The sequence below is a fragment of the Clinocottus analis genome, unplaced genomic scaffold, assembly GCF_023055335.1.
Source record: "Clinocottus analis isolate CAN_PGR_092001 unplaced genomic scaffold, fCliAna1.0.p SCAF_24, whole genome shotgun sequence".
Classification (NCBI taxonomy): Eukaryota; Metazoa; Chordata; class Actinopteri; order Perciformes; family Cottidae; genus Clinocottus; species Clinocottus analis.
In genome coordinates, this window is record NW_027175976.1 from 8,938,734 (window position 1) to 8,963,733 (window position 25,000).

Genomic DNA, 25,000 nt, shown 5'->3' on the forward strand with positions numbered 1-25,000 from the left:
CGGGGCAGCGGCATCCCCTCCACTCCGCGGACAAACATTACCTTCACTGTCGGCGAGAATCTGCGACATTAAAACTGAATTAGGATGCATTCAAATTATATTTTGGACGTGGCGAAATATATTATCTGACTTCATGTGTGCTGTTAGAACCCATTTCTGCAAGTCCACCCGAGATGCATCTCCAATGAATGTCACCTAGCATGTTCAAATACATTGTGTGACCGATTCTCGAGCGTATAGCAAAGATATTGGCAAGCATAAGTTTACGATATGTTTTTGATTTTTTTTTTTTTTTTTACATTCAGAGACGTACCCTATAGCACATGACAGAGAAAAACGGAACGTTAATTTTAAAATGTCAATGAAATGGGAGGAAAACTGCTGTATTTTTGGTAGCCATTACACTCAAGCAGCCGGTTTCTCCACAGCGGCAGTTGGTCGCGGTTGTACCCTGGGAACAAGTCGAGGTGTGCGGCCACCGAGGCTCTTCAACCCACTGTCCGCCTCTCGGTCCCCCGAACCGTCCATTTCTTAATTCTAAAGCCACTGATTCACTGGCTTGTTCCTGCCATGTTGGAATAAAAAGAAGGGCATTCAGTGCTTTAAAGCAAACGGAATGCAAATGGAGCTTTGTGCTGCCTGCCTTTATTTACCCTTATGAATTTGGCCCTGCAGGGATTTGTGTTAATTTATGCGTGTGAGAGAGAGAAAAGGGCCATGCCGAGCAAAGCGGGATGTATCACTGTGTTGCATTCCTTCACAGTCACAAAGGCGCACAGGAAGGTGCAACGCACAAACACCTCCCTGCCAGCAAAGCAGCCCGTATGGATCGGTGGAGGTGTGTGTTCTGCGTGCGTGTGTGTGTACGCGCGCGCACGAGCACCGCGATTTGGATGCGCTGGGTTGATCCATTTTCAGCTGGAAAATTATGCTGGGCCTCGTTTTTAAATTTTTATTCCCAGCGATAGCAGCAGGTTTCTTTGGTCCTCCTGCTGACTGACCATCCGCAGCCCGGATCATTTGCTGATGAGTATTTCAGTTGTAACATGGGATGTTTGTTTTCCTGCACTGATGGGACATGAACCCTCCATGCATGTGTGCACTTCAAAAGTTGGTCAAATGAGGTGTGTGTGTGTGTGTGTGTGTGTGTGTGTGTGTGTGTGTGTGTGTGTGTGTGTGTGTGTGTGTGTGTGTGTGTGTGTGTGTGTGTGTGTGTGTGTGTGTACTGATTAAGTGCAGCTGATAGATAAAAAGCCCTAACACACAGTCAACTCCGGTGGTGCTGACGTGCTGGGGCATGATTGTTATGGCTTGTGTGGCCTGTCTTTGTATTCGCTATAGATGACGCTTTAGTTCAGCCGAACTTGTTTTTTTTATAGGCCAATTACTGCATTCAGAGTTAGTGAAGGAAGGAACTTTCCCCCACATTCAATCCACATGCCTTTTCTGTCCAGGTCTCTGTTTGAGGCGCAAGAAGACACTGCCATTTTTTCTGTATCAGCATAAATGTGTGAACAAAAGTATCGGTACTTGCATGTTTATTTGGTTAAAATTACTTAAAGTCAGCCTGGTCTTGAGAAAGAAATTGCGACCTTGAAGCTGTCAGAAAAGTTTTAAAGTCCCTACAGTCCTCAGTGGCAGGTATTTCAAAATGTTCTCAAAGGATTATGTTTGTAGGATTGGATTAAAATCTTATCTGCAGTGAAAATTGGGTATTTTAAAGCAGATCCAATGATTTCTGATGCTGATAATTTGGATTCAGATTTTGATTTGGTAATCCAATCCTACCTTTTAATCCAGACAAAATGCATTTGGGGATTTGACGGAGATTGCCAAATAGCTTATAGCTTAACTTCCCTTGTAATAATTTGATGTTTATGTTCAAACTCTCTTGAATGTGCCTTTCAAAAGTTAGTGTTTTAGTTCTGACAGGAATCGGTAATTAAAAAAATGTGAAGCACTGCGAAATACAATAAGACCACACATCTTTCTAAAAACATCTGGAAAAACTGCTGTACATACAAGAGTTAATGTGAAACGTCTAGTTTTACATTAACAAGGTAACTACATTGTGGGTACCAATATATCCAAAATACAGTTTTTGGTGTTCATAGACAGTATATAAGAAGTGGGACACAGTCTTCATGACGTCACCCATTGGTTTGGGGACTGCCTTTTATGAAGTTTGGCAATTTCGCCGTTGCCATCTTGTATTACAGCCGGCGCCTTGTAGTTTTTATTGCAACCAAAGCCACCTAGTGCACCAGCGAGCACAAATATCAACAGAGGCAAGTCAGCTTCTGTTAGCATGGCCTCAGCTTCATTAGCCATTGTCATAGCCTCAGTTTGAGTAGGCGTGGACAATTTACCTTTCGTGAAATGGTCCGCCAGGTTTAGGAGCTTATGACCTGTCAACCCGTCAATGTTTTAATTTACTCAGACAAAGTCAGAGAGATCATTGTGGATTCTTGATTGAGAAGAGGATTTTATTTTCCGGATTATTCTGATCCAGATTACAAGTTTTGAAAAAAATGGCTCGAGGGGATAATTAGCCCGCCAAAATCCCTGCAGCTCACAGCCCAAAATGTAAAATATGAATGTCCGCCACTACAGAACAGGAGAAGAGCAGCTTCTGTCTTCCCTTCTTCGAAACTTTTTGGGGGAGCCATCAGACAAGCGAGCAAGCCAGAGCCACCATTACTGTAAGGAAAAGTTCATGCAATAATGGCTTCTGTGCAGAATCAGTTATTAGTATGAATTTACTCTATTTAAAGTTATTTTTCACCACCTCTTAAGGTCGTAAAATGATGAAAAAGGACTACTTGGAGCCTGTCCACGAGGGAACAGTAGTTCCAAGTGTTATCTTTAATCACCTATATTTACCAGTGATTTCCACCTCCTGAGGCCAAAAGCATGAAGAGTTTTTACCCCCTTTCATGAAATGTCACATTAATGATTACAACAACAATAATAAAGGCTGTAAAAAACAAATATTTTCCAAAGGTCACAAAGTAAAATGTGTGAAGAATTATTTTGTTTAATTTGGGTTCAATTGTCTCTTTGTTGAAAGAGGATTTTTCACATTACATAAGGCTTTTAGTGGGAAAGCCCTCCATTTCTCTGCATGAAACTGATCTATCTGTCTATTTCTCATCAATAAAATCAGGACAGAATTCCTTCACATTTACCTGAAGCCAGAGGTGATGTCATCTGATTGCTTGTTTGATTTAATAATCCAGCGACAGAAATGAAAGGCTCCTGCTTGATGATGTAAAAACTTATCTGCTTTGAATAATTATTTGTGTCTGATCTGTCTTGACCTTGTCCATTTGAAAATGACACCACCTCTTCTCCCTCATTCAAAATCCAGAATACATGTTAAAGCTTCGGCACAAGACGTCTCCTGCTAAACTGTCAAATCCATTCTGAGTGCGTGATCTGGAGGCTTCACATGTTCGTTAAATACTAGACGACAATCTCGTAGTGATGTCATAGATCCTGCAGATACGTCCACTTGTTAAACTGAGATTTTATGTGAGCTCAGACAAACATTTCCCCATTCAGCAGATGCATGTGAAAACAAGCTATGCAACTCTGATATGTGCTAATATTTTTTTATATTCAATATTTCCATTTTTTTATCATTAAAAAGCTTTTAGATTCACAAAAGAAGATTTTCACGCTTTTCTCTGTTTTGTGAATATAGTATTGACTTCTCCTTGAACATTATATAGACCCCATGATTAAATGACGAAATCCTCCATACGTTGTCACTGCCACAAATGCTCACCGAATGGGGATTCATCCACTGTTGAAAATAGTCCCCATTAAATGCACTATTTGCTTGTGTATGAGTAGTTTTTTTAAACCGAATTGTCCTGCTATTTAAAATATAGAGATATGTATTTGTGAGCTGTTTTTACAGATTTACATCTTCAGTGGGAACTAATGTAAATTTGAGAGCAAAACACTGGACTTTTCATTGGCTTTGTGTCCAATAACTAAAAATAGAACACCATATTTATCCTTTCAAAAATGTCCTGTATGTTTTAAGATGCCGACGTTCAATGACACTATCATTATTTAGCTGTGTGAGCTTTCAGGTTTTGTCCGTACTTTTAGGTTCTCTTTCACTAATATCCAGCTGATGAATACTGCTTTCATACCTTCTTACCCGCTTTTTTACTCCTGTTCAGATTCGACACCTGAAGGCCATTGTTTGAGCTCATTGAGTTACCTGATGTGCGGGAAACATTTGGTCGGGGCTCACTCTCAATGATCGGCAGAGGAAGACATTGCAAGCCCATAAACCACCTTTTAATCATTCATCCAAGAGCCGTAATTGACTGCTGCGAGAAGTGACACTCGTGTCTCTGTGCGGATCCATTATTTATAACGCCTATCTGTCATCGCCACAAAAAGCTTTTCCGCTGCCTGTTAACTTTAATATGTAGCATTGTGTGTTCAGGGTTAGGGAGTGTGGGCGTGTGTTTTTGTGGGATGAAAGTGTGTGTAATTGTCTGTTCAATCAGACTAAAAGTTTTGCTGCACGGAGGAATGCCTTATATCTTCTGAATTTAAAAAAAAAGGCCCGATCAGTTTTAGACTTTTTCTCCATCGTCCAGTGATCGTTGAATTGCACAGTGTGACGACGAGCAGCTGAAGCAGCGTGACTTACCTGAATGTAAACCTCTGTCCTACGTAGTGCGTTTGGGAAACACTTCTTTGACCTTATTCATAGCTAGTTTCTTATGTTTGTTTGAGCTGTTTCCTCTTAATAAGTTAGTTTTAAGTGTTATTATTACTGGTTTATATCCCTGTTTGTGCTGTGAAATGGTAGATGGGCAGGGATGTAAATGTGGAATGCTCTTCCCTCCTCTCTCGTCAGCTTCAATCATATGGCCCTCCAGCAAGGCAGCATATCTGTGACAGCTCCGCAGGAGCCGCCCAGTGTGCAGTGGTTTATCATTTGACAGTTTACAATGTATTATCAACACTTTGGCTCGTCCTGGGGCCATGATACATTTTCTAAGGAGATAGTGTAAGTTTTCAAAGGGCATTACAAAAAGAGTCAAAACTGGAGATGCTTGGTTCCTTCAGGCCAACAGTGATGTATGATTGCTCTCTTGTGTTGCTCTCTTTTTTTGTTCATTAATCCCGATAGGACATCTGGTGGGAAGTGGTGAGACTGCAGACCTGGATTTGTGTGTGCGTAGCCTTATCATCCTCTGCTTTCCTATAGGAGGCCAGAGACGGATAAAGTGTAAGGGACATGGGTGGTGTGGCAAACAGTGACTGGGGATTTATTTAAAAAAATATATTTATTTTTGAGAATTCACATTTTTGGCTTAGCGATAAAACAACGGCAACATTTTCACAACAAAATCTTGCACAAAAACTGCTCTCTGTCTCAGACCTTCTTTAAATGAGATAGTCTAGCAACTCTGTTTAGGTGAGGAGGAAAACCACAAACCGCTCTCTCTCTCTAAATTGTCTTTGGCGACAGCATCCAATAAAACCTGCCTAGGGTGGTATTCACTAATTCAGAATGACTCCATTTTTGTTTGCATTGGAGGGCAATTTTAGAAATTGCATCACTAGTTGGTGTTGGCTCGCAGCTGCTCAGGTGGTGGAGCGTCCCCTCTGGCCATATCTGTACTGCAACAGCAGCTTTAAGGTGTGCCTCGCAGGCTGAGTAAGGTTGAATTTCCACGTCAGCCAAAACAGTGTGAAATTATGTTGATTTAGTCAGCTTGAGACATTCTGACTTATTGTCGAACCTGCAATGCAGGTGTTTATAGGATTTTGAAGATTGTTTCCTGTCCAACAATTCACTGGGCTCAATTAACCAGCCTCAGATTCGGGAATTGATCACTTCACATTCATAAAAAAAATAGACCTGCTCCTTTTGTTGCTGTTGTTTGTTTCTGAGCAGCTGATGTAAACAAGTGCAAGTTTCCTTTCTTGCTCAAGTACGATAGATTTAATTGATTCAGGGTACTGAACTACAACAGTGAGAAGCCCACATCCCGGATCCTCTTTTTGGATTCTGCAAGGCTCTTGAAGCATCTGGCTCGTAGCAACTGCCAGAGTGACTGACCCACTGTTTGCAAAGACTCTCAGCTGAGAGGACTTTCTAAGTAGCTCTTCACCATGGGACCCCTCTCCTCATTATCTGGAGTGGAGATGCGGGAGGGAGGCAGGAGAGAGGAAAAACAAGGGCAATGGGAAAAAAGTCAGCATATGGACTATTATTTGGCTGTTTTTCAGACAAAGGTTAACTGCAGGTGCGGTGTGTGTGACCAACTCGACATGTGTTCTTATCACAAGCCGGGAAAGGGTTGCAGTTGTGTAAAAACATGCCTCAGGCCCGAATTATGAAGCAGAAAACAGGGCTTTTGTCTGTGAAGGAACGCCGAGCAGCACTGTATTTTAAACGGCTGTGCAAATTTTCTTTTTGCTGTTTGTTTTGTTTGCCTTGAATAGTTTAAAAAATGTTTCCCTGTTGACCCACAGCACCCACTGAGCTCACTGGTCGCCCACTTTGCACTCCTGATATTAACATGGAAGGCTGTTCATACACACCTGTGCTGAAGAAACGGGAATGGACAAACATCATTAATTTAAAGTCTTTTCTCCCTCACATCGGCCTTAAAAAGGCTCTAATAATTCATTCAAGCTGGCACTGAATAGGTCTTTAACTGTCCTATATTTAACTTAATGACGAAAGCGCCGCAGACACACTGATTGACGCATACTGTTAAATAAGAAGCCAGGATTGCAGGGAGCCAAATGTCTTTTTATTAACCATCTGACATGTAAAGTGGAAGGCACTAGAAAGCATCTCTTAAGATACCACTGTTTTCCGTCTCATGTGAAGGACTTTTCAAATATTTGATGTGCCCTGAACAAAAAAACCTAATTGCCTTGCTAGTAAGCCCTGTGGCTTCCATTAGCTTTATGTAAACAGGCAGCTGGCACATTACCATCACGTTTACTTTTTGACACTTCTTCACACTCTACATATTTATTGTGGCATAGAACATTTTTGCTAAAATGGATGCTCTTTCTTATTAATGCAGCTGGATTTAGCCGTCCAGATTTCACTATCATGTTAGTGCAATAATTATTACAACAGCAGCTAAGTGGGATTAATAGCCAGAGAAATCTGCTCTTTGCTTTGGAGTAACATAATTCGTTTTTGCTGCAATTTATTTAATGTAGAGTTTTAATGATTTTTTAGATGGCATTTCAATTCAAAGTGGATGTTAAAAGATGCCACGGAATGCAGATTAGAGCTCAGATCGTGACACTCGTCTTGTATTAAACTGGGAACATTGGGAGGAAATCTGGACAGACTTGGCTTACCCTCAAGGTAATAAGCAGCGGTGAAAGATCCTCTTATTAAACAGCCTCTGTGCCTGTACTTAACAATTTATGATGAAGACATGAAAATAGATTGTCATGCCAATGAATGAAAGCAAAGATTGTCAAAGAAAGGATTTGAATTTCATCAACAATCTTTAATCCAGAGCCTTTTCAGGTTTTCTTTTTTTACTGCAATATGAAATTCTTTCAACTCTACGGGAACATACCAATCAATGGCAAGTACAGCAACATATATGTTGTGCTGTATAACACAATTATATAATGTTTCTTTAATTTATATATTTAACACACATTGACCGGAAATAATGGAAATATATGTATATATAAAAATATTGAAAAGAAAATCGAAGCTCCACATGCTTTTCCCCAAGCTTTCTTGTCGTCTCTGGTCTGTGTAAACAGTTTTACTGGCGTTTTGTCTAAACAACCATGGCTTTCCAGTTGCACCAAGGGGCGCAGAATTTATTGTTCTTTATATGATCTGGTTTGTGCAAATAGTTTATTTTTGGTTTTATTTTTAGATTGGTACGCACTGGCAATCAGCATGTTTGTTTTCGGTTGTCAGGATGTATGTACGCCCGTCCCATTCTTATGAATGTGATATCTCAGGAACACACAATCAGATTTGTCACACACATGAAACTCAAGGATGAACTGATTAGATTTTGGTAGACAATGTTCGCTGTGACCTTGGAATTTAAGAATTGATATGCAAATTATGACAATTCCACACAAAAGGAGGCAATATGATCAAAGTATAAAGTGATGACCTTTTGATAGACATGGAAGTAAAGGCATATATCTTTTAATTGCAACACTTGAAATGGACTGATCAATTAATTTACAACGGCTCATCTGAGGCTAGGTAATGTCCCCATGTTGAAAACACTGTACAGAGTGAGAGTGGGAGGAGTTGGGTGTTAATCCAGCTGCGTTCACATAAAGACAAATCCATTTTGTGTAGGCTGCATCTTTTGAATTCTTTGGGTCTGTTTTGTCTCCTTTGACGACCTCATTGTTCCGTATGGGACGATCTAAGTTGTCAGAAACTTTAATAACTCAAAGTGCGACGGGTCACGGAGGAAAGGTAACTTGGTTAATTAGTTCTGACCCACAAGCAGACAAACACAATACAGGGTCAACCCGGAGCAGAATTCTACAGGAGCTGGAATAATAGAAAGAGGCTCAAATCCCCCCCGACAAGTTCTTTAAATATCTTTGATATCATTCATGTTCTGTTGAGAAAATACACGTCCCTCATTTCAATTTGGATGGCGTAAATCACACATGCACGCGCACACACACGTTCCCTTTTCACTGGGATCTGTTTGTCTACAGCACGCACACAGTCTCCTGTGAGCGGTGAGCAGTAGTCACGAGGACAGAATATGTGAAGGAAGAATGACATAGCAGCCATCCAATCTTTCTCCCTCTGTCTCCGTGTTGCACTCTTACTTGACTTGTTTATCGGCGTTGTATTTCCCATTTTATTATTGGTCAATTCTTTGGTATTTAAAATACAAATGTATATATTCAATTCCATTTATTTTGTATAGCTGCAAAAACCTTTTGGGGACCCCTATGACACCGCTTAGATTAATGACATTGGTTGAGATTAGTAGACATCTAAGAATGTAATTCCTCATTTAAATGAAGTTTGTTTGTGAACCGAGGCAATGTCAGGGGAGTTGATGCATGACAAGCAGCTTCTATATAAATGTAACAACATCCAAATATTTTCCTTGAAAAATTTACCATATATACATTTGTGGATGTGTGTAAAAAAAAAAAATTATATTAGAAACATATTTGTGAATCTTATTTCTTTGTATTTTCGTTTCTGTTAACATTGACATAGAATGATAATTACTTTTCGTGGCTCGAGTCATTTGTATATAAATCAGAAATTACATTTGTGAATCCCTAATGGTTATAGAGACTGATCTGACCTCATAGGTGACCATGCTGTCTCTCTTTTTGTGCCCTTCCAGCCACCAGACCCAGACGACATGCTGGGATCATCCCAAGATGGCCGAGCTCTACCAGTCTCTGGGTAAGTTGCCAATTCTCACGGACGCTGTAGAGTTGAACAATCAGATGAGATGAAGAATTTCTGTCGCCGTTCGCTTTGGTTTAGTCCATCATCTCCTTCCTGTGCATCTCTGACTCTTCGCTGTTGTTTGTCTTTCTTTAGCCGACCTGAACAATGTTCGGTTCTCGGCCTACCGAACAGCCATGAAGCTCAGGCGCCTGCAGAAGGCTCTTTGTTGTGAGTACCCTTCGTCTATATCTAGTTTACATGTATACACACTGTCACATAGGGTTTTCTCTCTTACTTCAAGAACATTCCTCTCGTCATTGAGTGCTCGTCTCATTGTGTTCCAGCCCACCTACACTCCTCCTTTGTTCTTAAAACAAAAAAAGACATGGACATTTTTTAATTTGTATTTTTCACCTCATATGTCGCTTTGTTCTTCTTGTCCATCGTCTGCTGTACACTTCATTCCTTAGTGTATGCTTTTTTCCCTCCCCCTCCTTTTCTCCACTCTGCTCTTGCATGCGCGCGTGTGTGCGTGCGAGCGTGTGTGTGTCCATATGTGTGTTTACTCATCCTTCTCATCTCCCACTGGAGGAGCTGAAGAGTGTGAGCCACCTACGAGCTGTTATGAGTGTGAGATGTTTTCATAGTGCTATATTGCACAGAAGCACTATTTATGTTAAGGAGGCTTTCTAAAAATAGAGATGAACAGGTTTCACAATTAACCCTGGCAAAAGAAGTGTCTTTTCCTTTTCTCCCATTATTCCCAGCAGGAGCCTTAGCAGCCATGTCTTTCTTTTGCTTATTACTCTCTGTTTCTTCTTCTCATTTCTTTGTTTCCCCCTCAATCTCCTTTCCTTTTTCGGGGTTCTCTACCAGGTATTCCACAATGGTAAAATTAGTAGTGGAATTCTCTTTTCAATACCATCCATCCATCATCCGAACCAGCGCTGGAGCCGATCCCAGCTGTCAATGGGCGAAGGCAGGGTACACCCTGGTCAAGTCGCCAGTCCATCGCAGGGCACACGTAGAGACAGACAACCATTCACGCTCACGTTCACACAAACGGGCAATTTAGAGTCCAATTAATCTAAGCTGCATGTCTTTGGACTGTGGAAGGAAGCCGGAGAACCCGGAGAGAACCCACACTGACTTGGGAAGAACATGCAAACTCCACACAGAAGGATGTGCAAGGCCAGTATCCAAACCCCGTCCAGACCGGGATCCGAACCCCAGACCCTCCTGCTGTTAGGCGTCAGTGCTAGCCACTCTGACTGCTGGATGTAGAAATCAACTTTAACGAGCAAGTTAGCCATAAGAACTTTTTGTGTTATATTTACTGCTTGTGATGCTACAATATCATTATATTCAATTCAAATATATATAATTCAAATTTAAATGCACAGTATGTCTTCCTCAACCAAAACATTTACGAAAGAAAAACTTTGGGGAAGTCATGTAAAAGCGTAGGGTCATGGGAGTTGTTGTCTTCACCACCATTGCCATCATTGCAGTCAGCTTCTCTCGGTTAGGATTCCGTCAGTGTTCATCATTCAGAAGTTTCTTTTCGGAGGTCTCTTCATCTCGAAAACAAAACACTGATTAAAAATGTTTAAAATATTTCTATGACCCTTTGGCAGACAGAGGACGTCATGAAAGGGCGCGAGTCTCCTTAGCTTCTTCTCTGATAACTAAAGATCCAGACGTCCGGCGACTAAAATTCTTCATCCAGGTGAAATATGGAGTTAAAAGCAGCACGTTCAAAAAGTGTACTGCAAAAATGTGACTCAAAACTGGATTAAAAGTATATTCATGACAACAATAAACACTGTCGCATGCACAATGGGGATATCAATAAAATCTATCGTTGCCTTGATTGAAATCACAGATTTTTTACTGAGTTTGAAAATTGTTGAGAAAAAAAAAGTACACAGCTCAGCAAAATACCTAACGACATTTTAATAGAGAAACTTCACATATTATACTTTTAAAGCCTTATTCATCATCATCATCATCATATAGTCTGTGTAATCGGAGCTTTCGTATGTAATATAATATTCAAAAATGAAATGTGTTTTAGTTAAAGCCTTCATCTCATCAATTCAATCCCTGTACACAGCACATTTAGCGTTCTTTTTTTTTTTTACCTTCAATTGACTCATTTATTGTTGCCAGGACCCTCCTCGCTCCGCCCGTCCTTCAGTGGACGTCATGAACGATAAAGATGAATAATGTGATGCTTTATTGATCCCTGGAGTCAGCTCACCATCTCATTACTGTCCTTGGGCAGCTCAAGGACACTTTTGAACACGGAGCATTTGAACCCAGCAGGTTCTGCTGAAGCGTGGTGCGAGCTGTCCGCTCACCGCCATTCCGCTACTTTCTCCGTTCGCAGTGGACCTGCTGAGCATGCCGATGGCATGCGAGGTGTTCGATCAGCACGGCCTGAAGCAGAATGAGCAGCTGCTGGACATCCCCTTGCTGGTCACCTGTCTGACCAGCTTGTACCAGCGGCTGGAGCAGAGCCACTCCCACCTGGTCAATGTCCCGCTGTGTGTGGACATGTGCCTCAACTGGCTGCTCAACGTCTATGACACGTATGTGTAGCGCGGCACACACACAGAGAGTTGTATTATTTCAGGGACATTTAACATACTCTGACATACTGTTTTGTTTTATTTTTTTGTTTTGATAGCGGTCGTACAGGAAAGATACGAACTCTGTCATTCAAAACTGGAATCATATCACTCTGCAAGGCTCACCTGGAGGATAAATACAGATGTAAGTAATACACACATACACACACACACAGTGGTTGCCCTGATTTAACACACTCAGCCGGTCACATTACTGCTCTCATCACGCTGAATCAACTGAGCGAATCAAAGTGGAGCATTAAAACAATGTCTCAGCTTCTTCAGGAAATCACAATGTTGTCTGAATTTTGACGAGCGTCACGACGTGAACATACATTATCACACATCTGCAGCCAGATGACATGGGCTTTTTTTCCATAATTCTTTAGTGCAAGATGAACAATAGAAACAATTCTAGATTGTTGAAACTGTTTGTGTGACCTCATCAATCCCAGTCATGATCCTGCTGTATCTGTTGTGATTTATGGTAGTGTGATTGAAAACATCAAAAAACATAACTCACATTTTCAACAGAAGAGGTTACAGTGTTAATATTATGTCAAAGACGTCTCTGTACGGTGTTAATGGAATGAGCATGCTAATCAGGTAGCTCCGGCCCGACCTTTCTTTTTTGTACCTCGAGATGCGATACGTTTACATGCACCACATATTATTTTTTAGCCCTCATTGCAAAAAGACAATATTCCTCATAAACTGTTTACATGGCAATTACAAAATAATATTGCACTAATATTCTAGTTTATGTGCAGCCGTGCTTTTTTCGGATTAACGTAAACAACCCCATGCCTCTGCCTCATCACCGGGGCCAGTGGATCCCACATCAACGCCATTCTGCTGTGTTTGATGGGTTGATACCCTAACATGCTGTTTGTCACGTCTATTATGGCAAAGTGGAACAGCAGAAGCCGCCTGTGCCATTTTGCTTCTTTGCTGTTGTTGTTTTTTCTATGTTTTCCAAGGTTGCAGAGTTGTTGGAGCACCTTCTTGAAAATGTCGCCGTTGTGATATTTGCGCATACCTAAAAATCTGACATGTTTAAAAGTATGTGTGTTTGTCCTTAAGACCAGAAATGTGGGCTTTTATTTTGGGCATGCAGCTCTACTTCAGCTTTGCAAATTATTAGCTAGTTGGTTTGTGTAAAACGCACAGAGCTAGTCATGAACAGCAAACAGTGTCCCAATAGCTGTAGAACCTGTTTCCCCTCTACACATTTTCAAAAAATGCCTCCGATTAATACCCACAAATCTAAATCAGAAAGTACTCCATTCAGAATAAGGCCCAGTTTTTTTTCATGAGCCTTAACAAATTCTGAATATTGTCGTGTTCAGAAAAATAGTGAAATGGGAGTCTGCATGTAAATATAGTCTCTGTCGCGAACATCTACTTGGACTCTTGGATGAACTGACAAGAATTTGGTTGGCGAATGTAACTGTGACCTAAAGAATTACGTTCTTGGCCATAATTTAAGAAATCGTATGCTAATTTTGTAAATTTTAAACAAATATCAAATGGACGGGAAGAACAGGATTCATGGGCCCTTATAATGTCCTTGATACACATGAGGAATGCCCAGTTCTAACCTGTGTGCGTGCGTGTGTGTGTGTGTGTGTGTGTGTGTGTGTGTGTGTGTGTGCGTGTGTGTGCGTGTGCCCCTCCTCTCCATACCCCAGTCTTGTTCAGGCAGGTTGCCAGCGCAACAGGCTTCTGCGACCAGCGTCGTCTGGGTCTCCTCCTCCACGACTCCATCCAGATCCCCCGGCAGCTCGGCGAGGTCGCCTCCTTCGGCGGCTCGAACATCGAGCCCTCCGTCCGCAGCTGCTTCCAGTTTGTACGCGACACAGTAACACAAACACCTGTTACTGTGTGATATGTTTTGAGTTTGCAGTCTGGTTTGACTCTCAGAAATCATAAAGAATGCACTCACTAAAAATAGTAAAACTAAAATGCTGTAGCTGCATGTCTATTGGCACTGATGCCTAAGGCCCTCCAAATGAAGGTCACATATTACCACAGACCCCTGATTGGACACAAATATTTACATCAAGCTAAATTAGGTTTATTTATAGAAAGCAACTGGATATGGTGCTATGAGACTTACAGAAAATAATGACCAAACATTGATAAAAGCAAGGATAATAAAAACAAACGGGGGAACAAGTGCTCGGCGTATTCCAGTAAATAGGACCAGAGACAGCTTGCGGAGGATCAAACAAATTATCTCTGACAGCTGCAGAGATGTATCTGGGATGGAAACATGGACAAATCTCACCAACAGGAGAGAATGAAATGAACACCTGCATGTGGGTGTTTAATTATAAACGGTGTTACAGCGAGGAAAGGAAAGTCGCCAGTTCTCAAGACCACATTCCCTTTGTGTCCTTTAAAGCTTGGCCGACTGCATTAACGTTTGAGCTACAAAAGCAGCAGCAAATCCAACGTTCACATCATGTTTTTTCTCCAAAGGATTCCAGTATTTGCACACTGACCGGATTATCCTTAATCTCCCCCCAAAAAAACTCCAGTCCAGTGTTCCCTATTCAATTCAAATGATGACAGCTAGCCGCACGAGCAAAAAAAGAAAATAAGCTAAATCTTGCAAGAAAGTCACCAAGTTGCCATCACTATCCCTTCAGGCCCTGCTCCAAAGCCACAACCCCAAATGTGTCATAATGAATGTAAACAACAAACATGGCTATTGTTAGAAATCAGCTGTCTTTGTGGTGATGAGCGATGAGCGCACGGGCAGAAAGGCCGTTTCCCTCAGATGAAGTCTTTACTGTAAAATAATTGTCGTGTTTAACGAAAGGAATATTATGGATGTACTTTTTGAGGATGGGTTATATAAAGTAGTTATCCATACGTTTATTACGTACAGTAAATGGCGGTCGACACGCCACCAGTTTGGAGAAACGGAAGCACGGCAGTGGTCAGGCAAAGCAGCTAAACAGACTTTGAACACTTAAAAAATAATTTTAAAGTGTATGTTTTATTTAGAATATCTTCACAGCTTTAACTTGCCATCTGACAGCTCTGTCTGATGGGGAACTGAAGCCGTTACCCATGCTCTCGTCAAAGCCATGAGTCATTTTTGTAGTCGTGAGTTTTTGGCTGTTAGCGTTAGTTTCGGTTTTAGCATTATATAATTTATGTATGCATTAAACTCCTAAGATTTGTTGCACGTTCAAATTTTTTATACAAAGAAACAAAAGCCAAAATGTAACTACTAAAGAGTTGTTTTAACCAGTCATGGAGCCAACATTAGCCTGATTATTTTTTGATATTTTGGGGGGAATCACTTTTGATGAGACTGTCAGTGGTGAATAATGTGTTTGTGGTCCCTGTTCCTGCTGTACAGTCACACGTTGAGGCGGCTAACAATCAGGAGAGGAGAATAGATAATGCTCTGAACGAGCAGACAAATAGTGGGGAGCGAGTACGTAAAACAGGAAACTAAGATGAGGAACAAAAAGGGTTTGATCACAACATCGTGATGATTTCCAGTGAGAGATAATCACCGTCAGGAATTTTCCGACATGAGGCAAGTTCTTTAACAAATCATAGAGTGGACAAATGACGGAGAAAAGAAGGACAGAAGCAGCGAGACCATTTCCCGCCACACTTACGGGACTATTTTCTCTAGGCTACTGAAATGCTATACACAACAATGGTGGCTACAACTATTTTCAGCTGTAGGCAGATTTCTATTACTATTTATAATGTCGCTGGTAACCGTAATACCACAGTTCAACGACAGTACATTATTGACTATGCATTACTGCCTCTCGTCCCTTATTGCTTAAATACAGACCATGATATTTGTGAGATGTATCTTGATGATTTTCGGGCTGTAAAAGTCTGTATCTGGCCTTAAAACATAACAGATCTTTTCATTAGCATTAGATGCAATAAATAAGTCTCAAAACATATTAGACTGTAAATGTATTTTTTTCAGACATCTCTTATTCTACATTGTCACCAATTAAATTTGCTTACATTTTCAGTTAATATGAGGCTTCAACAAACAGTCCTTTTTAGGTCCTGTAGATTTAATTACATTGAAAGACAACACACACACAAAAGTAGACACCCAGATAGTTAACACCAGGTGGACCATCTCAACTCATCAAGCCCTGAAAACAACTGGAGACATCTTAGCTTCATTACAGCTGCTTCCTCTAAGGAATCGCTCTGAAAGAAAGAAAGAGGGAGATGTTGGTGGTCAATTCCATTAAAAGAAAAACAAAAATTTGTGGATGGGAAAAGTGATGGATGAAGCCAATATGTTGTCTTAAACATTTTTTTCTTTCATTTTCAAACAAGAGACATGATAAATGGCTGCATAGCACCTGGTCACTGTAGTTTTAAACAAATATCAGTGCCTTTGCATTTCCATTTTTTCATTTACTGGGAACTATTTTCAGCGATGGATTGATCCCCATCGGGTGCTCTAGTCACTATTTTTGGCAGCTGAATGGTTTGTGTGATTAAGTCAAAAATAAACTTCAGTGTGTGTGTCACCCACTGACACTCATTGATTGACTCATTGTAGCTCATTGATGAGTTTCCAATTGTTTTTTTTATCGACAACTCTATGGCACTCAGGAAAAAAAGGCTTCAGCTACACACATACTTATATTAGTATATAAATTTATATACTTACAATCCACAATTACAAAAACACCTGAAATATTTCCTAGAATCCACCTTTTAAAAATGTTTTATTTTTTTGTTTTTCACTATTACAAAAAACAAGCTGATTTCAACTTCTCATTCATCATGCTTGTCCTAAGACAGGGAGAATAGACTTTTAAAAAGTGGGATTTTTATTTATGTAGTCTGTCATGTTCAAAAAAAATAATAATTTTAAAGGCTAAAAGCCAACGTGTATGTGTGTGTTTTATTTGCAAACCTTGCTTACCGCGAGTTAATTTTCTTCTCAGGCCAATAACAAACCCGAACTGGAAGCAGCCATGTTCCTCGACTGGATGCGCCTGGAGCCCCAGTCCATGGTGTGGCTGCCTGTCCTGCACCGCGTCGCCGCTGCCGAGACCGCCAAGCACCAGGCCAAGTGTAATATCTGCAAGGAGTGTCCCATCATAGGATTTAGGTTGGTAGAGTCACTCAGCACAAGCGCTTTTCATTTTCACAGTACAAATGTGCCCCGTAGAATTCATGTTTTTTTTTTGTCAAGGGCATAATAGGTGAATGTTTCACATGTAATCCACCTTTTGAGCAGCACATCTGAATGTCTAATCAAGAGAAATGAACAGAATTGGAGCCATTTTCCCATAGAGTATTATATTCTTCATCTCATTACATACAGGGCAATAAAACACAAAACTAATTTCATTTTCAATTTACCCAAATGTAAGTGAATGAGAATTATGCTCTTTTGTGGGGCCGCACTGAACCTTTACATTCCCATCGCCGGAAAGTTGGAAACTGACTTACGTGAAATGGTTTATAATATTGAAATATATCAGTGCGTGGTCATAGGCATAGATATATCTTTTCATCTCACAATAGTCTGTTTTTTCCAATAACTGTGGAGAAGACATTGCTTTTTATTGTAGCGATGATACAGAAGAGCATCCCTACCCACGTGGTGGTGTTCTTTATTTCAACAGAAAGAGAAGCAGGATTTCTCATATTTCTTTTTGTGTGTTGCACACACACACACACACACACACACACACACACACACACACACACACAGGAGAATAAAGAGAGTTGGCTCCCTGGTTGGCTCCACAAAGCTATTCTCTTTATCATCACACCCGGCGACGTGTTTTATAACCAGCTATTTGAAACATGACGCTTCAGCATCTGTTCAAAGAAGCTATATTGATAATTGCCAAATTGATGTCATCAGGGAGTCAGTTCTATTTGCAAGAAGCACTCATACGAATAGATTCGTATGAGTCACATGCACCCATTTTCTCCTTTATAGAATTACAAGGGAAGCCCTAAGAGGCAGGTGAGTCTGATATAATTATTCTCTCCTGTGTTAACAGGTTAAAAAAAAGTTTTACCAAGATAATCATTCTAAGTTCTTTTTTTCATCAGTGCAAAAAGCGGGAAAAAGTCTTGCCATGTGATTTTTTAAATAATTATTTTTAAGATGTTTATTTTGATTTGAACACAAAACCCAAAGTCAGCCATAAACCTTCTTCTTGATGGTACTGAAACCCCTAATACTTTCTTCCATTCACTCTAAACGAAAGTGCATATTTTGCTGACTTCTGTCAGTAGCAGTCAATTCAATTTAATTCAGTTTATTTTGTATAGCTCAAAATCACAAATACGAATTTGTCTCGGAGGGCTTTACAATCTGTACACAAACGACATTCCTGTCTAGGGGCCTCACATCGTATCAGGAAAAACTCCCACAAATGTAAAAAACCCTTTCACATGGAAAAAAGGGAAGAAACCTTCAGGGGAGCAACAGAGGAGGATCCCTCTCCTGGGATGGACAGGAGCAATAGATGTCTTGTGACCAGAATGAACAACGTAACAGAGTTACAGTACATTCAAAGAATATGACAGAATTCCATTTTTTGTCAAACTAGAGGTTGGAGTTATAAAAGGGAGGTGTGTAGGCCCTTCATTACAAGAGCAGCAATACATTTCAATGAAGAGTCCCAGGGCAAGAGAATAAATATCTCATTTAGTTACTGGGCTGAAAGAATTTTAACTACTTCTACCCTGGAGAAAACAGAGCTATAAATTTACCTCCTTTATTGATTCCCTCCTTGTCTTTTTTTCTATTCCTACTCCTCCACCATCTCCCTTTTTTCTTCTTGCTCTCTTTTATTTCACTCCCACGTCTCCTCTATCCCCTCCTTTGTCTTTGTCCTTTTGCTTTTTTCGACCTCCCCCCTGCGTTCTTTCTTTCTCTGCCCAGATATCGGAGTCTGAAACATTTCAACTATGACATTTGCCAAAGCTGCTTCTTCTCCGGTCGCGTCGCCAAGGGACACAAGATGCAGTACCCCATGGTCGAGTACTGCACTCCGGTACAAATATATTCATACTCCTGCTCTGCAAGTGTAAATGAAAACTGTGAAAGATGGGAATTTTTCATTGCCAGACTTGTCAAATAATTTTCTTCCTCCTGTTGCGAAGTGAAAATTATCTGAGTGCCGAGATCTGTGTCGTTGCTGCTTTTCCTGCCAATTTACATTTCAATAAGTCCTCTTTGTATATTGGACTTCCTGCGGTCTGCAGCTAACAACCCCAATTAAAATATAGAATTAAAATTTTCCAACAAACACAAGTGTGTTACATAACATGTACTACATTCTGATCCATGAGATGTCAGAAGAATTTTTCTCTCTAACATTAACAGAATACTTAGTGTTCAATAAAGCTGCACGTAGCCATGTTTTAATTCTTGACTATTCTCTTTTCCCAAGAATCTACACCACTTATGCCTACAAGCTAAATATGAGCTATCAGACGATTAACTAAGCACAACATGTTGCTTACAGATTTTTTAATTTACAATTTGAACACATTATATTCATGGTGTAATTTGTCTGATATTGCTTTTTGGCAGAAATGTTATATTAGGTTTGCTTGCCACTACTCCCCTCTTCCAGTTTTATGCTGGTGCTAAGCTACTTGGCTAGCTTCATATTTAGCATACAGACACGAGAGCGGTATAAGCCTTCTCGGCAAGAAAGCAAATCAACACATGACCCAAAATGTCAAACTATTCCTTAAAGAGAGTACCAACATGTAACAGGATAGATAATATTATCGACTTGCTTGGTGAACACAGTGGAGCATTTACAACTAAAGAGCGATGTTTCTCTCAGGAGATGGTAGACACAAGCTGCTGCACTAGGAAGGGAGCACGAATGTTTTGGGCCATGGATAATATCTGACATGAACCAGAATGTCATGGAAACCCCTCTGAGTTTTACAGCAGGTCCACACTGTAAACATCAAACTGGGCATGAAAGAACTTTTTGACACATTGCATAACAAAACCCTATCTCTTCGCTGGTGTAGCAGTAAACCTAAAGCGGTAGACTTTATTTACACTAGACGTCAGAAGATACTCCTAACATCTAATGTAAATAAAAGGTTAAAGGTAAAGGGTAGAAAATAAAGACTTATAACTGTAATGACACACTCAGACCCACAACAACGCCGTTGACTGCACTCCATATGTGAATAAAGGTGAAAGAGAAATAAATAAGTGTCATGTTCCACTGTACAAGGTGTGTGTGGCGGTATGTGTGTGTGTGTTTTTGTTCCCCACTCCCATGGAGCGAACAAAGACACCTTTGTGCCCTGTCTTTCTCCAGACTACATCAGGGGAGGATGTCAGGGACTTTGCCAAGGTGCTGAAGAACAAATTCAGGACTAAGCGCTATTTCGCCAAACACCCACGCATGGGCTACCTGCCCGTCCAGACCATCTTGGAAGGGGACAACATGGAAACGTGAGTCACTGTCTCTCTCTGACACACACACATACGAAGAAACAAGAGAAAAAAGGTTTTATTACAAATTGAGAGACACCTGCATTAGTCACACTTCTCTGATTACACATTTTATTCAACTTGTGCATACACACACTTTGAGACCTGTGCATACACACGTGGATTCATAGAACAGTATTTTGCTCACAGATTTAGCTGTAGTGTTGTGTAGTGGTGTGTTCAAAATTGCTGCATACAGTAAATGTTTAGACTGTTTGGATTATGTGTTTGATGCCACTTATAGTTGAGGGATGTGAGAGAGGTGGAGGTGACCGTTTAAGTCAAGAGACAAAATTTATGATATAAATTTATGATTTCTGTAATTATTATTTTTGACCTACGATGGCCCTAATGTACCATCGTAGAATACCGATTATGGAGATACTACAATTTTCTCAGGATACACTGTCAATAATAATGGAACTATTTGCTCAGTGATAGATGTGTCACTATTAATTATTCAAGACTGAGTGCTCGGTGCTACACACACCCGTTATTTTGTGTTGGATGTTCAGGTTTGATACATCACATTGTATGAGTGTTTTATTATATCTAAAATGCTAATCAATAATCAATTCCTTATTTATTCCAGTATGTTTTGTGCTCATATTCTTTCACATTGTCTTGTTTGTGTCAGTCCACTCCCCTTTCTACCCCTTCATACAACAACTCCCATTATGCCTTGCTGTGTCGTGTCTTTCCACTTCCTGTGTCATCATCTAAAGTTTTTGTTGTCTTTCAGTCCAGTCACTCTGATCAACTTCTGGCCTGTTGACCATGCGTGAGTACCTGGCATGCACACACACACTCACACACACACACACACACACACACACACACACACACACACACTAAACGGACACAGAGAACAAGACGGGCGTACATATGTGCATGTGATAATTTAATAAAAATCCCACATGTGTTAGTCCATATTTGTTGGATTATTTGGGGTAATGCATATTCAGTATAAGATTTTGTTAGGAAACTTCACTCGACCCCTCGGAGTAAAATCATTAAAACAGGAATATTTCTTCGTTGCAAGGAAGGAGCAGAGTCAGAAGTACAACGTGATAAACCAATGGCAAATCCAAGACTGCTCAACAATCCCTCAAAGGACCACATCTTAAATACACATCATGACCCACTAACAGAAACCCTCATGACGTCTTTGGCCTAATCGTGAACCTTTCCCCTCGTCCCATAGAGCGGTTTGTAAGAAATGGTCATATGATAACAAAGGAACTGCACGTTCTTTTAAACAGAAACCTACAGATTCCCCATTCTCACTGCTATCAGGAGTCAATGAGAAGTATGAATATAACAGTAAAACAGTCACTGATTAAGAGTAAATAAGTTTTTCTTCCAACAGATTTATTTTTAATAAAACTAAACGCTCCATTGGAATATAGATTATGTAATTTGATTACGATAGCAATGGTCAAAGCTTTAGGTCAGCTTTATTAAGTGTGTATGCGCTTGCAGTTGCATACGCCCCTGCATGAATGTGAGGAGTCAAGCATGCATGCACAGCTGAATTGTAGTTATCGCACACTCGACGGCATACATACAGTACAGACACTTGAGACTTTAAGTAAATAATTATTTTTGCGCTAATTTATGTGCGTGTTGTCCTCTGTTGTTATTTCTAGCCCCTGATCAAACACACACACTCTGTACTTCTACCTTTGTGAGGAACCTTATTGACATAATATATATCCCTAACCTTAACCATCAAACAAAATGTATTGCCCTGACCTAATCCAAATCTTTACCTGAACCTTCAAACAAGCCGTAAACCTCAAACGGACCTTTGGAGAAGTGACATTCGACCCAAATGTCCTCACGTACCATAAATGTCCTCACTGTATGCTAAACCTAACTCGGACCTCACTACGTAGCAAGTACAAGTACATGCACACACTCAACACTGCCCGTTTCGTACTTATTGTTGTCTTGCCATCCTGTTTGTAGCTGTGGTGGGTTTACATCTCAAAGTTTCTCCCTGCTGCTTGACAGATGGTGACATCACCCTGCAGATCTGTGATTCAGGATGAGTCAGTCCTTTTGGTTCAGACTTTAAATAGAAACTATCCAGGCCAGAGAGAAATGTCCAATTCTCATAATATTTTGAATATTTTTTAACCTATTGAAATTCATGACTTTTCAATATGATGGTTATACCGGGTTAATATAGCTTTGGCGACTTCCGCTACCTGAACTACTCTAAGTCTCCTTTTTAAATCAGGTCTCTCTTTAAATATATTATAACTTTATGCAAGCATAAACTAAAACCCTTCATCTGTCACTTTTTCCTGTCGTTTTTATTATTATTATTGATCTTTTTATTTTTAATGTTTGCTTGCATCCTTACTTATTTACTTCATATTTACTGCATCCTTACTTATTTACTTACTTGTTTTTATCTAAATTTTTATACTTTCACTTTGTATAGTTAAAAGTTCTTTGTTGTTGCTACTGCTGTTGTTATAGTCACTGATATGATGCACCTTCTGCCATGACAAATTCCTCATTTGTACAAGCTTACTTGGCAATTAAATGATTCTGATTTTGATTCTGATTCTGAAACACTAGTGTCACATTAATTATATGTCTTATCTGCGAGTGAATGGGAGTGACAATCTGTTTATAAGTGGCACACAGCAGCAACACATCCTCCTCAGCCGTATATGTTCGTACTGTGGGAAGTCATGACTGTGGAACAAGGGTAATATCATGCTTGTAGGTGCCATAAGCACCTTCAAGCACCTAAGTATGTTTCCCCGCCTTCCAGATCTGCTCTGGGTCCTGCATTTACTGATGATGTCAGACATATGCTGTATGTAGGACATGGATGAGCCAGGGATTGAAAGTACAACCCGCTCTACTTCCTTGTGCTGAGCATAAATGCATGTCGTGGACTAATATTTATGAGAATAAATCTGAATGCTGAAACCAAAACTTCATAATACAATAGCAGGTAGATATTTTTAATATGCATCATATCTTGACTGTGATCCATCTGTACCAAAGTCTGTATCCATCTGTGACTTACGCTAACTCCAAGCAAACAAACAAAAGTCATCGCACAAAGCTTGTAATACAAGCTCTGTAATGTACATTTTTAAGCAACACAAGCTTACATATGAAGACCACAAGGACATCATCATCACCGTGCAGACCTCCCACATCTAGCAACCTGAGCAGATCCGGCTCCTAAATCAGCATTCTGATAACCACCAGTGGCATATAGGTGACTTAGAATAAAGCATTAGAATATAACAAAAAAGGGATTATGTCATTTTGGATGTTTTTTTTCCACATTCATTCACCTTTACTTTGTGGTGAGAACATCCGTTTAGCTTTCAACAGACAAAACTTCCAAATATCAAGGTGCCTTTTATAGATCGACAATTGAAGCATTTAAAAGTCAAACCCCTAATTTCTCAAGGACTAAAACACTGCAGGAACAGGCATCCTCAGAGATTCACAGTTAATGATGTGAAAATACTGATCTTTCCCGGTGCAGACGGGGTGCGAGATCTTAGATCTGACGCGTCTTTTGAAGTGAAGGCAAATGTATTCCAAACCAGGAGTGCAGGATACAAGCAGGGAAGCTTAGTATTTCACACCGTCACACACTTGTGCTTCGTTCTGTCACTCGCCTCATATCTCTCCTGTGAATCCATGCTGTTTGTGCATGTGTGAGTCGGGTTTAATAAATCCCTCCCGGTTGGATTCAGTATGTTTTATTCTGTTTCTCTCTCTATGCCGCAGGCCTGGATCGTCTCCTCAGCTCTCGCATGACGACACACACACTCGGATCGAGCACTACGCAAACCGGTAATGCACGATCTGCATTCAGCAGCAGCAGCTCCTTTGTAGCGTACACTGACTGAGATGTGAGCAGGACGCGTTGGACTATTGCTCTACTTTTGCATTCATTGCTGCTCTCCTCGGCCCTTTACGAGCGCCGCGGGAAATGCCTACTCTGGAGAGCTCTCCGATACACCAGAAACATTTTGATTGATGCAATTTTAAATAATGAATTTGGAGAAAAGCACCAAATACAGCACACTTCCTGCATTGGGATGTCTGTCCTCCTCCCATGTGTTCAGTAGTTTAGTAGTGCAGTAGTTAACTCACAGGGGATCAGATGCCCTAATTCCATTCTGATGCATTCTAGGGAGCTCGCGGTCAACATTTTCATGTTAATTCAACTTAGTAGATACAAAAGCTGATCATTATAGAGTTATATTAGAGGTGATTTTACTTCACTAGAAGTCAAATTATTCTCCTCTAGTAAAAGCTTCCCTCCCCACCCACTCCGCTTGCATCTCAGCGATCCGGTGTTTGCATGCGGTTCATATAGAGGCTAATTTATGTCAGCTGATGGCAATACAACATCAGTGATGCATATTTAATCAC

At 40.4% G+C, this 25,000-nt stretch overlaps 1 protein-coding gene across 6 annotated transcripts in view; it reads left to right on the plus strand.

Annotated features, from left to right (window-relative positions):
* Window positions 1-25,000, plus strand: part of dmd (dystrophin) — a 267,135-nt gene that overhangs the window by 225,248 nt on the left and 16,887 nt on the right. For 5 of the 6 annotated variants that reach the window (XM_068590506.1, XM_068590511.1, XM_068590507.1 and 2 more), the window contains 10 exons: window positions 9,381-9,442; window positions 9,584-9,658; window positions 11,823-12,024; window positions 12,123-12,208; window positions 13,755-13,912; window positions 17,025-17,191; window positions 18,989-19,100; window positions 20,400-20,536; window positions 21,318-21,356; window positions 24,350-24,415. In XM_068590506.1, the coding sequence (XP_068446607.1) occupies window positions 9,381-9,442; window positions 9,584-9,658; window positions 11,823-12,024; window positions 12,123-12,208; window positions 13,755-13,912; window positions 17,025-17,191; window positions 18,989-19,100; window positions 20,400-20,536; window positions 21,318-21,356; window positions 24,350-24,415 (1,104 nt within the window). Of the gene's footprint in view, window positions 1-9,380; window positions 9,443-9,583; window positions 9,659-11,822; window positions 12,025-12,122; window positions 12,209-13,754; window positions 13,913-17,024; window positions 17,192-18,988; window positions 19,101-20,399; window positions 20,541-21,317; window positions 21,357-24,349; window positions 24,416-25,000 lie in introns of those variants that run through there. The other variant, XM_068590510.1, reaches the window with a different exon arrangement.